General features: G+C 41.7%; 1 protein-coding gene across 1 annotated transcript in view; it reads right to left on the bottom strand.

Moving 5' to 3' along the window:
- LOC105455105 (agrin-like) overlaps nt 1-13,818 on the bottom strand; it is a 143,309-nt gene that overhangs the window by 3,708 nt on the left and 125,783 nt on the right. Inside the window, exons 8-19 of the mRNA XM_011698162.1 lie at nt 13,084-13,213; nt 12,343-12,576; nt 11,046-11,342; nt 10,670-10,819; nt 10,117-10,377; nt 9,665-9,811; nt 9,056-9,292; nt 3,242-3,436; nt 2,366-2,539; nt 1,691-2,030; nt 1,141-1,368; nt 15-622 (exon numbers count right to left, since the gene is read on the bottom strand). Coding sequence (XP_011696464.1) covers nt 15-622; nt 1,141-1,368; nt 1,691-2,030; nt 2,366-2,539; nt 3,242-3,436; nt 9,056-9,292; nt 9,665-9,811; nt 10,117-10,377; nt 10,670-10,819; nt 11,046-11,342; nt 12,343-12,576; nt 13,084-13,213 — 3,001 coding nt within the window. The remainder of the gene's footprint in view (nt 1-14; nt 623-1,140; nt 1,369-1,690; nt 2,031-2,365; nt 2,540-3,241; nt 3,437-9,055; nt 9,293-9,664; nt 9,812-10,116; nt 10,378-10,669; nt 10,820-11,045; nt 11,343-12,342; nt 12,577-13,083; nt 13,214-13,818) is intronic.

Below are 13,818 nucleotides of genomic sequence, written 5' to 3' on the forward strand. Positions count from 1 at the left end.
GCTGTTGTACTTACGGATCTCGCAGTGCTCTCCGGTTCTTCCAGGCGGACACTTGCACACGTATCCTCCCTGCGGCAGAATGTCGCAAGTGGCACCGTTCTGACAGGGCTCGCTGATGCACGGGTCCAGCGATTCCTCGCAGTTTCTGCCGGTGAACTGCGGGGGGCATATGCACCTGTAGTCCGGCGGCTCGTACTTCTCCACCGCGTAATTACCGTGGTCGTAATTTTTCTCGTACTGCAGCTCGGAATCGTAATCGCTTCTCCTCGCTTTCTTCTTAGTCTTCCTTTGGTCGATCGACGTGCAATGGGAGCCTCTGCACCTGACTATGTTCACCCCGCCGCTCTTGCCGTTGCCACCACGGTTGTTCCTGCTTTTACCTCTCTTCTGTAATCTCCTGCAATCCCGGCCGTTACACAAGTCCTCCTCGAAGATCGGTTGGCAGGTCGCGCCGTTCTGACAGGGCAGATTGGCGCACGCATTGTCGCCGCATTCCTTCACGCGATAACTCTCGAGAACGTCCCTGTCGTGACCCACGTGGAGATCTACGTTGTTCCGATTGATTTTCAACTTGCGTATGCAGCCGAGAAGTCCATGATTGGTGCCAATATTGTCATAGACCCTGTTTAGAAATTTGTGATTTTGTGTTTAGGTATTCTATTTTAGTATCTAAATCAGTAGGAAACCTTTTTTAAAATTAAGAGAGATCTCTTGATCTAAAGAGATAGCTAGTTCACACTTCAGTAGAGTTAATTAAATTATAATTTAATTAAATTATAATTCTTGAGATATAATGAGTACCAATTTAGAAAAATGATTTGATTTCGAATATATTATTGCGAATGAGCTTTAATAAGTTTTAATCTAAAGTAAGATGATATTTATTTCAAATTTCTTGTTTTCCTCTTTCGATTTTGGCTTTCTTAATAACATCAAATAATCTTTGTTTGACCTGATTAATTCTGATATCAAGCGCTTTTAACTTCTTCAATTTTTTACATTAAAATATATTTTTAAGATTTAAAATTAGAAAACATATAAGAAAATATAGTATAAATTTGGAAAAATTGGTAATTTTTTATATGAGAAAACTCTTTCTTTTTTTATCTAATTCAATAGTACAACGTTTGCGATTATTACTTGGAGTAATTAGTCGGCATATTCCCGATGAAAGTGTTCTGATTCAAGTCCAAAGACTTGAGCATTCCCTGACTTTGTCCAGCCACGTCTTCGCCGTCGTTAAAAATCAGCACTCCGTCCTTATGATATCTTTTAGCCGCCACTCTGTGGAAGGTCTTCATGGTCACCTTTTCCGGCGACATGAGCACCACGGGTCCGTTTCCCAAGTTATATCTGAATTGCACGTATCTGAAGCAGACAATCATTCATGAGCTCTACAAATTAGATACACCGGCCATTAATTTGATCAACAGCGAAGTTTTTACACCTTTTTTTTCGCTTTTTGTATTCGTTCGTCATTGCCAAATTACGATTACGTAAAATCGATTTTATACAGCTGATTTATACAATGTGATATACAACTTGATATTAAAAGTTATAGTGCTTATCTTGTTTGTTTATCTTATAGGAATTTTAAAATTAAATTATACAAGGTAAAAGAAGATCGTTGCATACGTTTGCCTTCAGAAAATGAATATTTTTTGAGATAATTATGATAAAAGATACCAACCCGTCGACAATGGCCAGCGAGACAAAGTCACCGGTGCCGTCGTTTTTCTGCTGATTGTAGAGTATGATTCCGTTGTCTGCATACGTTTTGAACTCAACTTCGATGCTGAATTTGTGATACGCTTTTAGCCGGTTCATTCTGACGTAGCTTTTACCGTCAAAGGACGGTATCTCGTAATCCCGCTTGTTGATCTCCTCGTCGCATAGTAGCCCGGTGTAATTTGGTCGGCAGATACAGACGAAAGTTGCGCTGGGCAAGTCGATGCAGGTCGAGGTCATGTGGCAGGGGTAAGAAAGACACGCGCGAAATTCCTGGGTCGGCGTCACCGGCACGTAATTGGCTAAGCGAATTAAGCGAAAATTAATCTTCATCTAATTACGACGTCGTAAATTATTGGTTGGCAATCGAGCTTGTAAGTAATCGAACAACAGAAAGTTGGACGAATTAAGATTAGTCAGAATTGCGAATATATATTCAAAACTAAATCTCTCAATTTTAATCTTATCCATTATTATTAATTAATTCGTTATTTAATTAATTTTAAACGGACGTGTCCACAAAAGTAATAGAAATCGCTAATGCAAGATTTAATTGGTAGGATATTTTACGCGAAAAATTCTCAAAAGTCGTGGAAACCAATAATTAGGCGTGGTTAGTCAAGATTTTCTATCTTACCAAAGCATTCCTGCCGATCGCTGGTTTCCGCGTAACCCTCGGAACAGATGCACCCGCCCTTTGAGCATTCGCTGTTCGGTATAGTGCAGTCTTTGTCGTCGTTGCAGAGATCACCCAGTAGAGCGGTGACTACTCGAATCGTCGCCGGTGTCGGTCGATACACTGCGGCCACTCCTTCGAAAATTAAATTTTCCATTATTCCCATGATCACTGATTGTAGGATACTTAAAAAATCAGCAATAATTTGAGTTCTTATCAAGAAAAAATAAATTTTTAAATTATTAAAGACATCTGTGAATTATTTCCTAAAATCATCTGAACAATGAGAAAGATAAATATAGCTTTGATACCGCTAATTTTATCGATAAATATATATTACTTACATTTATATATTATTTCAATAAATTAATGCTAGTTCAATGAACTAATTTATTGAATTCTGTGAGCAGATATCGCGTGAATTTTGAATTATTTAATGGACGTAGAATTAAATAAATTTCTGCAATTTTCGCATTGTCAAGTACTATCGTACACATTTCGATGTTTCAAGCATTGCAAGCAATTTTGAAGCATTAATGTTTTGATCGTGTTAATTCACATTTAACAATAAATCAATAATACGGTTAATGAAGTAGTACATTACATTATAAATTTATTTAATTAATTATCAATTGTCCCAGAACAATAATTCAGTAACCGGTTTCATATCTTGAAATAGTTTAGAATTTTTTATGAAAAGGATCTAGGCTTAGGAAGTTAACAACGTTTTCCTAAAGATAAGATTAAAATTTGTTTGCTTTTTTCCACTTTTCTGAAAAATACATGAAGATGGGTATGACTTATAAAGATTTTTCAAAAGGGGACATTTTTTTTTACCGTGTTTTAAATTATCTCTGTCGATGGTGATGGTTTCTTGATGAGCTCGGTGGGTGTAATAATATCGTGGGTCCGGTTCCGGTACCAAGAGATGCCGCGTGGATTTGGACAATGGAGAAATGGCGGCTGCTGGTTGAGTGTACTGTACAGCTGTGTATCTCTTAACGGGGAAGTCCGTATTAACCATAGGATCGTCTGAAAATGTTCGTGAATTCCGGTTTTGCCATTATTTTCCCTTCTCGCGTTCTTCATCGAGAAGTTTTATTTATTTATTCTTAAGACTTGTAGTTACAAAAATTGATTTTGATTAACGTATAATATATGGCAATATTATTCACCAAACAGGATTCGCGTTTTGTCGCTGCGAACTATGTGTGTGTGCATGTGTATCTGAGCGCGATGTATAAAATTCTATTACATAAAAAAGAAAAAAAAATTAATTTTCCTCATTAAAAGTTATAACGATGGTGACGTTTATGAATGTATATGATTATAAAATTGTAACAGAGAAAAGTTTTCTCATTGCTTGGATCTCTGTTAATTAATTTTGAGATAAAATTCTATTCATTTTTTTAGGGAAAAATTTGCAAAAATAATTGATTTCTTTATTTTGTTTTTGTGGCTAAAAATATACAGTATAGAATTATACCATATATTTTACTTGATATAAAAGATATAAAAGAGGCTATGTAACAAAATATAAACACAAAGAAAATAAACGCGAAATTTCAATTTAAATTAGATTATTAATTTTTACTCGAATAATTCTCATAGATCATTCTTTTTCGTTTGTGCTTGCGAAAAATCTCAGCGGAAGAAAAACGTCGTCGGAGTCGCCCGTTGAGTTTCCTATAATGATTTAAGTTGCGATCCTGAAAGCTACATCCGAAAGCTCTAAGAAAGACTTGAGAACCGTTTCAGGAGCTGCCTCCTAATCTCGCTACCCGCACTGCTCCGTATCTCTACTCTCTTTCATTTCCTCCTTCTTATCTCCGTGAATGATTTGCTTTAAAAATACCATTCTTTATACCGAGTTGAGTACGAATAAATGCAATCCCTTATTTTCTAGCTTTAATCCGGCAGATCCTCGCTTTTCTTCTTTTAGCGGGAAATGGAAGTAATATTATACAAAACTTCATAGATATTATAAATCGAATTAATCGACGAAGAGTGACGAAAGTGATATTCCACTTCAAGCGCTAAGGTATTAAAGTATAGGATATCATTTATAGCTTCGTAAACAAGTGTTGCGTTTTTACTTTGTATTTTTGATTAATTTTATTTCTAATTAGATTCTAACGCTTTAGATTAAAGTGAAATTATAACCGCGATAGCTTCGTAGCAACCTCAACCTCCACAGAGTATTTTATAGAATTCCGCAGTGCATTCTATAAAATTATCTCATTTCATTTCCGTTATATCTCATTTACATGAAATGGATTTGCGTCACCCCGACACTCCAACGCCTGAAGATGAGCGCGATGGCGCGACGGCGTCAGTGGCGTTCCTCTAAATAATGAAAATCGAAAAGCTAATTCTATCGGCACGGCGTAACACGAAACTGTTAACAGGAGTCGCAACGGCCTTAATGGGATTTTAATTACTTTCCAATTGCCGCGTTGCTTCCTGTTATTGCCCGTCGAGGACTTCCGCTATTTTTTTCTTCAACAATTGCCCGCTCCATCCGTCCCCCTCTCTCTTTCTCTCTCTTTTTCCCCTTCTTTCTCTCTGGATTCTGAACTTTCCTCTTCCCTAACTTTCTCCCTCTCTCTCTTTCTCGCGCATCCAACAATCCACTTATTTGTCTCCGTATAATCAATTCGTTTATTTACTTCCGCTGCGAGAGCGAGCTTTTCTCGCGCTGTCGCCGCTGCAAACATTCCCGCCTCTTCTCTTCCTCCGAAACGGTCCATTTAAGGGAAAACGAGGATCCCGACCGGCAATGAAAGGGGCAAGAAATATGATTCACGACATGGAAATATGATCCGACGTTTTATGATCGGCGAATCTCTTTCTACTGACGGGTATTTTTATTAAACTTAGACGCCTAATGAGCTATTGCTTTACTAAAGCTATAAACACTGCATATTACCAGCTGAGAATGTAAACGGAGGGAATCGATTTGATCGCTAAAAGATTTAATTGCATTTCCCGATTTTCATTTAACAGAACATGTAACAGCGAGTTAATATTTTCTCGTATAACAAGTTTGCAAACTTTTGCTACATCTAAATCTACTTTCGCGAAACGTATGTTACATTTTAATTTCCTCGTCAATTGAAATGGAACTTTTAATATTAAGAGATACGCTTTAACATTATACAAATGCCGCCGGATGATGCAATTTATTGAGCACGGACTAACTCAAGTCTTTACGAGACAGATTATACTAACCCCCCTACGTTGTTATATTGATTTATTGCTGTTTCTCTGTAGCAATTTATTCCAGGACGTTCCTTTGACGACGCGAACATTTTCACATGAAAAAGTAAACGTCGATCGCATCCGTGATCCCCGTCGTCCTTTCCCTGTTATTCCGGTACGCGACCCCGATATCCCCCGCTTTTCGATAGTAACGCGATCATCGTAACTCGCGCTTGCGTCAAGCGTATCGTATATACTCTCGCAGGATATCTGGCGACCGCGTCATCCGCCGTCGCCGCCGCCGATTTATAGAATCCTCCGAAGGGATATCCCACGCGGTACAGCGCGGGATCTTCTTTCCGCCCAAAGAACCGGCCGTCACAAGAAATTACGGCATGCATTATTTACCAGGATCCAAAGTGCCGACGTCCACGTCATCCTGTCGCCCAATCTCCCTCCCACCCCCCTTCCTCCTTGCCGTCGTCGTCAACTTCGATCCCGTGCGTTGACGGGAGACAAGGCGAATAAGAAGGGTACATCGAACGATAAGGAACTCCGTGACCGCCCGGCGAAGTCGGCGGTACACTCGATGAAACTGCTAGAGCGAAGTCGAATCGGGAGGATAGAGAAGAAACAGAGGGAAGGGAAGAGGAGAAACATAGTGGGAGAGTGAAAGAGAGGAAGGCAGAAGGAATCCGCGAAGACGGTGTAATCTGATTTATGTTTGACTCCGGAGGACGAGCCCCGAAGAAGAACTTTTTAAGAGATTGACTTTCAGCGAGAGAGAGCCCAGACCGGTTGAAAGTGAGGGAAGGTAGAGATGACGGGGGAGAGGGAGGATGTGAGGCAGGCTGAGCAATCGAAAATAAGGGGTCGGGGTTCGCGGGGACGAGCGAGAGACTTTAATAGATTCTGACGTTTCGCTCCACGAAACTTCGTCAGGGGGTTCGGAATATCTTGAGAAGTGCGAGGAAAGGAGGAAGGGAGGCGGAAGCGGGAGGAGGTAGCATGAGCGATGGCGGTAGGAAGAGATCCTCTCTTTCTTCCGTACTTTTTGCGTGGTTTATCGCGGCGCGAGTCTAGATTCGCCGGTCTGATTGAGTCGGGCGTACCGAATTTAATGCCGGAATAATCAACGGTCCGCGAAATTAGATCGCGATCGCGGGGGCGTCTCCTCTCTCTCTCTCCCCGGTGATTGTTTGTAATTAGTTGAGGAACTCTCCGCTAATGATGCGTACGCTCGTTACATCTATCGCCGCGGGTCCGCGGGACGAAACGATCGATTACGTGGTACCGGAGTAATCATTCGCGGGAAAGCTTCGAGTTTTCGGGCAACATAATTCTACAGTTCGGAAACAGTGAGGTTCAAATGAGTAGAAAAAGGTATCTCCACTGCAAATTACATTTCGCGTATTCTTTTGAGACGCAGACTGTAGTTTATTATAAATCTCGCTAATCAATGAGGGACATTCACTCCCTGTTGTTTTTTTTAATAACTACAAAAGGATCTTCTTTATGATATCTCTCACCGAGACTTTCTAATTTCTTTCCACGAGGAAAATAATGCCGGTCGGAGAGATATCGAGTAAAACTCTCACGACTGACAATTTCGGATGAAACTTTGTCGGCCGTATCTCTTTGCGGGCAGGCGGGGATGGGAAGGGAGGTAAGAGAGTTATGCGAGTCACGCGGTTTTAATGCTCGCGGCTGGACCGCCGCGCCGGACCGCCGCCAGTTACCGTTCTGGATGTCGGTTCTTCTCTTCTGGAGACACGTCCCACGGGCGCCACTTAAGACGAGATCACGCTGCGAAGTCCGCGGTGATTTAGTTAAAACCACCTTCGGCGCTCGCTCAGTTTCGCGAGTTAACGTTCGCCAACTTTCTTTACGTGTGAACGCAACGGTGGTCGGTACACCTCCGGGGATGCTTTAACACGGACTCCGTCCGAGCGGATCTAGCCGCACACCTACATTCTCGCGTCGCGGTACGCCTCCGTACTCACTTTTCCAAGTAATCGCCATGAATTACCGAGCGGTTTAGAAACTAGCGGAAAACCTTGAAAAAACGCTAGTCTAATATATGAACGTGTAGATATTCAAACGTGTGACTTTAAAAAAAAATAAAATAAAATAATAATCAAAAGTTAAATAAAATAATTAAATTTGATATCGTCTCCTTCGCTAATTTCATTGTTTTTCATTTCATTTCTGTATCTTTTTACCTCTCTCAGTTGAAAATATTGATGCCGATGAATCAAAATGACAATTGCAGTAATAATGGCGGCCGCAAGTGCTTTGATCGTGACACTTCCGTCGGGTAAATTATCTTGCGAATTCGTGGTCAACGTGAACGCAAGTCCATTCGCTTACTTTGCTTCCTTTCCTCCTCGATTTACTTTCAACACCTGACCGTTGCATTCGCCGCGATTTGTATTAATCACAAGTGTTATTCACGAAAAAAACGACGTGCGATTGGATTAAGAAAGCAAGCAAAGTAGCTGCGGTCGTTCTAATGCGGTTGCGGGTGCGAGGGTTACAAACATATATATACATGTTAATAGAAACTTGATGAGTTTATTATATAACGTTTTGGATATACAAAGTGGACTACTGGTTAGTTCTTCTAGGATAAGCTGGGGCGATTTTCTTAATCAGGCTTCTCCGCGAAGAGAGAATTTATTAACGTAACTCTATACTTCACTCTCGATCTCTCTCGTAATTAACAACGTGTCCTTTATTTAATTAATCTAAATCGTTATAAGCCGATGTCACAGAGTTGTGCGCGGCCGTCCTGTTTTATTAGGCCATGATTCCAGGCCGTTCTCGAAGGATTTCTGTTCTTGATAACAATTATTTTCATATATATTTAAAAATTTTTCCCTATTGTACAAATTTCCTGACAACTCCTGAGCGATGATTGGTCCTAACTGTGATTTATCTAAATTTTCCCGATTAATTTACAGAACAATGAGTCGCCAAATCACAGATCAATTCAGATTGTTGGAGCAACTCAACTTACAACAATATACGTCGCAATTTCGTATCTTCGGAGACTAGCTTTACACTCGACAGGTTAATCATCTTTTTTCGTTTATCGTATTCAAATTTATTTCTGTCCTCGAATATCCACCGACGCGTTTTTCTCTGTTAACATCGCTACACAATTAGGCGTATACTTTTCTCGACTACGAGCACCGGTTCCGTCTATCTAACTATATACGAGCTGGCTGGCAACCGCGTTATTTGCAATTTCTTTTCTAAGGGATATACGATCTTGTTAGAAGCCGCGCCATTGCGAGTCTCATGATTTTCGGACTGTGCTTATTCGGGCTGTGTGTAAGTGTATCGTTTCTCTCTCTCTCTCTCTCTCTCTCTCTCTCTCTCTCTCTCTCTCTCAATAGCGCAGGACGAAAAGCGACCTGTTTGGCGGAGTACGTTCAGTGAACCCACCTCGGCAGTGGCCAAAGGCCTGCGTGACCACGTCGGCCTGGTGGCCGCACGCATAGAGCCGCAGCTCGCACTCGTTGTCGTAGGTCTGCCCGTCGCTGCCGCACACCGGCACGGGCGACACGTCCGCCGGGCAGGCGGACGGACAGACGCAGTGCACGCCGCCGATCTCGGTGCAGTGGCCGCCCGAGTAGCACTCCAGCTCGTTGCAGCTCGTCGGCACGGGCGGTATCATGTCCGCTGCGGAGTAAAGCGGATTATAGCGCGGCGTTAAATAAAATTACGCCGTGTCGTTCGCAAGATCGCGCGTTGGGCCGCGGGATACCGTCAGGTCTACCTCAAGGAGACCTTAAAACGCTATCTTGGTCGAGGAGTAAACAGCGGTTGACACGAGGCGAGAGGATTAATGTACGAGGTAGGGGAGTTTAGAATAAAATACGTTTTCGAGTTTGAATATGTTGGAATAAGTTAAAAGAATAAATCTTCTAACTTTTTGATCTTACTTTTATAAGGAGTATTGAGGGTTATTAAATCTTAGACCGCATATTATATATACATAAAACTGACGCTTTTCATGAAAAAAGTCGAATAATATGATATTACGTGCGATACCTGAGTAACAGCCGGTAGACGTGAGTATCTTGTTATGATCGTTGCAAATTGTGCACTTCTGTCCCTGGATATCAGGCTTGCAGACGCAACGTCCTGTCATTTGCTCGCAGTCTTCTCTCACGGAACCGAATAACGAGCAGCCGCATGCTACGTTAAGGAGAAAAAGTTGGCTTGCATTAATTTTTTTTTTTTTCACAAGCACTTAAATTTTTTCATAAACACTTAACGCTTCCGCGATTTGTCAGTGTTGAACCGTACAGTCTAAAAATAGATCTTTCAGACTTTAATCAAGGGCAATGTATTCTATACAGCGAGCGCATATTTTACGCAAACGCTCGTGATGACAAACACTATACATTCTCTGTGTGCTCTCATGTGTATTACATCATGTGTAGCGCGTCAAATGATTACACGGCGGAGGATTGTGGAGTATATACTGATCCCAATCTTACGTATGCATCCCTGATGACCCTCGCTTATCTTCGGCAGTCCCCAGTAACCCGGCATACACCTATCGCACTTGAGGCCGCCCACACCCGGCTTACACTCGCATTGACCGGTTTCCGGGTTGCAGGTGTCGGACACGCTGCCGAGCCGGTTGCAGCCGCATAAACTCGGGCAGCCCGCGCCGTCCGGGCCGAGCGCGGCGGTTTTTCCGTCCGGGCAACAGCCGTGCCACGAGTCCGCGCACTTTACCACCTGGATACCGCGAACTGAAAAAAGATAAAAAAAGCACGCAACTATGAGCGTCGCGGAAACTTATAGGACACATATATTGATCCTGCAGCGCAACTTTCTTGCGGTTCGAGGGAATCGCGAGGAACGCGCTCTTGATAATCTTAGAGATATTGAATCACAATATATATATATCGGTGTAATTTTTATAAACGTTAATATTATATATTCGGTGCATAAGGAATTGATATACATGTGCATAAAGAATTAATATCTATTTAGACATATTAGATAATAGATAGGTATTAGAAAGTCTTTTTTTTCGCTGACCTTTCTTGCAGCAACGAGCGAATCGCGTTGTCTGATGGCAGTAACTATTGCTAGGGCAGTCTCTGCGTTCTGGTCCACTACCGCAGTCGTACTCCTTACCCTCGGCGTCCACTAATGGAGGATCGCCGTTGCAAGGTTTGACTTCCATGCCTGCGAGAACATCGTCATATGAGCAGAAAGATTTTTAATATCGTTATCCAATACCATGTGTAATTTATAAAATTGAGAAGCGATTTCTATGTTGATTAAATTCAAATTAAAATTCGATAATATTATAAAAAAGCGCAAGAGAAGCGTAGGGAGATTAATTGTTAAAAGGCAGGCTCCGCCCGTCTGTTATCTACTCGATCAACTGATCATCGCGTGAGTTCCGAACCTTGGCAGAGATCGAGAGGTCGCAGCCTGAGCTCCTGCTGCCTCTGGCAAGCCTCCATCTTCATGGCGCACAGGGAGGAGTAGATTCTGAGATCGCTGCCGCATACGGGCTGCAATTTATCCAGCGAGATGGAGGCGCAGTCGAACCTGCAGCTGCATCTGGGAAACTTGTCCGGACCGAGCTCACAGGTCGCCTCGAAGTCGCAGTGAATATCCTTGCACGCCTCGCGCTCCTGCGTGCTAGTCACGTCGGCAATGGTGGTGACCACGCGAGTCACCGCCGGCGTCGACTTGGTCGCTGTTAGAAAGCGGTTAGAAAGCGGCGGTTATAGAGCGGTTTAACGTTAGAGCGTTAGACAGGCGAATCGTTAATGGCATGCGGTTAACGTGACTCCCGTGATCAGCGTTAGAGAATCTTGGCGCTCTAATAAGCGTCTCTCTCTCGCTGCCGATCGCGAACCCGTCCCGTGCGAGTTATTTTACGTCGCCTTGTATACGGGAACGGCAACTTCTAAAGATTACAGAGGAGGCATGTGCGAGATGTCTAAACGTCTTCGAAACTTCATAAGCTTCTCGCGCCTCGAGCGTTACGCTCAAAAGGGTTGTGGATCGCGTTACGTCAAACGCCCAAACTCGTTGTCAAGCCGCAATAGCGTTTCGTTACATTGCCCGAGACGCTCAGCGCACCAAGTATCTCTAAGTGTTAAGCGAAGAAGTCTGGTCGCAGAGAGAAAGCGATTTTCAAAGTTAAATATTTCGTAATTTTTTCAAAGAAAAACTATTGAAAATAGAAATTTAAGATTTTGGATATATAGTCATGTCTAAACTATAATATGTATGAATTTTGAAAGTTTCTCAATATTCTCAAAGCTATATAAATCACTGTAACACATGCTGTCTTAAAATGATGATGGATATATAATTGGAGGATTTCTATCCGAAACGAACAAAATTTTTTATTGTATCCTTATATTTCTATGTTCAATAGCTTTCCTTTAAAAAAAAAATCATGAAATTTATCTTGAATCGCTTTCTAAACCAGAATTCCCCTCGTATAACATTTAATGTTATACGTGACAGCTGTGGCTGATCTTGTATCTTAAAATTAAAGTGCAAGTAAAATATACGCTTGATCGCGAGTTTTTTATATGACTGTATTTTCACCATTAAAATTTTACTCTGTGCGTTTCGCTATATCACGCTGATAGCAGTTTGGATTAACTGCTATCTCCGGAAAGATCTCCGCAAATGGAATTCGCGCGACATAAGAGGCGAAGTGTATAATTTCGGTAACGTACTCAACGCCGCCGCGGCCAATCTCTCGGTGCAGTCTCCATAAAATGTGACGTGCAACGCCGGCAACTTGGAGTCCCTTCCGCAGGCCGCCTGCTGCAGCTCACACTCGGACTGGTAAGTTTTCGCGTCGCTACCGCAAACAAGCTCGCCACTGCTCTCCGGACAAACCTTCGGGCACACGCACACACCTGCCACGCAATGCGCTCCGTGGTCGCATTTCACCGTCGCGCACATTTCTGGAAAACATTCAGTTTCCTGTCCTTAGCTAGCTCGTAACAGATGGATTATCTCCATAAATTCCAAGTCTCCAAAACAAGTGGGCGGGTAATTTCCAAAAACGAACATGTATACGCACGAGTTGCATATTACGTATTGCATTTACATTCAGTAAAATCTGACTTTTAAGATATCGAAAAAATATAAAAATGTGTGAAATTAATTTTATCAGTGTGTTTTATTCTTGTCAAAAATTTGCATCGGTATTATGAATGTAATATAATATTTCCATTTTATTTATGTAGTATGTAAATATTATATACTTCAGTATTATAATATATTATATATATGCTTACATAATATTATAATTACTGCATTATATAATATTTTTGTAAATATCTCTGGTAATGAAAAGGGAGAGAAGATAATTCTATAATCTATTAACTATTTGATATTATATTATCGGACACATCGCATTAGTTCTCATTTACAAGACATGTATACGTTGTTTTAAAACATATGCTTACCGCAAGCACCCTTGTAGCTAATGTTGACGTGGACCTGGTTCGTGCACGACGCTCTTTTCAAGGCGCATTCATTATCATACGTCACATTATCAGAACCACAAACTTTTTCCGCCTCCGGCAGATCCTTTCCCTGTACATAATTATAAATTTAATTTTAATTTTAACAATAAATGAGATTATTTATATATGGCAATATCAGATTTAAAAAATTTAATCTTAAAATAAAATTTTTGTTTTGTAATATCTATTATAAAATGCGACATGGACGCTGAAAATGAAATGTGTACATTAGCTTTGTAATAGGAATGTGCTATTTCCTTTGTGTCTTCCATTTCTACCCTTGCTTTTGTATGGAACGCGAATTTTCGTCCAAAAAAGATGAAAATAGAACCGCTAGCACGGCGAAGGGACAGCAAAGGATAACATAGGGAATAAAATGAAAAAAGCAAAGGAAATTTAAAAGTAGAAGTTGAAAGAGGAAGCGGGAGTGCGTGTCTCACTTGTTGCGCGACACAGGAGTGCCGAGGGGGGAGGGGGGCGCGAGGGAGTGCATTTGACGGACAGTAGGGCGAGGCTGGGGATAGGCAGGGAGCGGAGGAATAAAGGTCGCGCTGTGCAATAGCACAGGAAAGAGCGAAACTTAATTAGCCTGGCCGTCATATTCGCGGCTCCTCTTGTTTGCTTATTACACGCGCGTTTCATGCACTTGCCACCCTTCGCTGGGCTGCCACGGTT

The sequence above is a fragment of the Wasmannia auropunctata genome, unplaced genomic scaffold, assembly GCF_000956235.1.
Source record: "Wasmannia auropunctata unplaced genomic scaffold, wasmannia.A_1.0 LD335939.1, whole genome shotgun sequence".
NCBI lineage: Eukaryota > Metazoa > Arthropoda > Insecta > Hymenoptera > Formicidae > Wasmannia > Wasmannia auropunctata.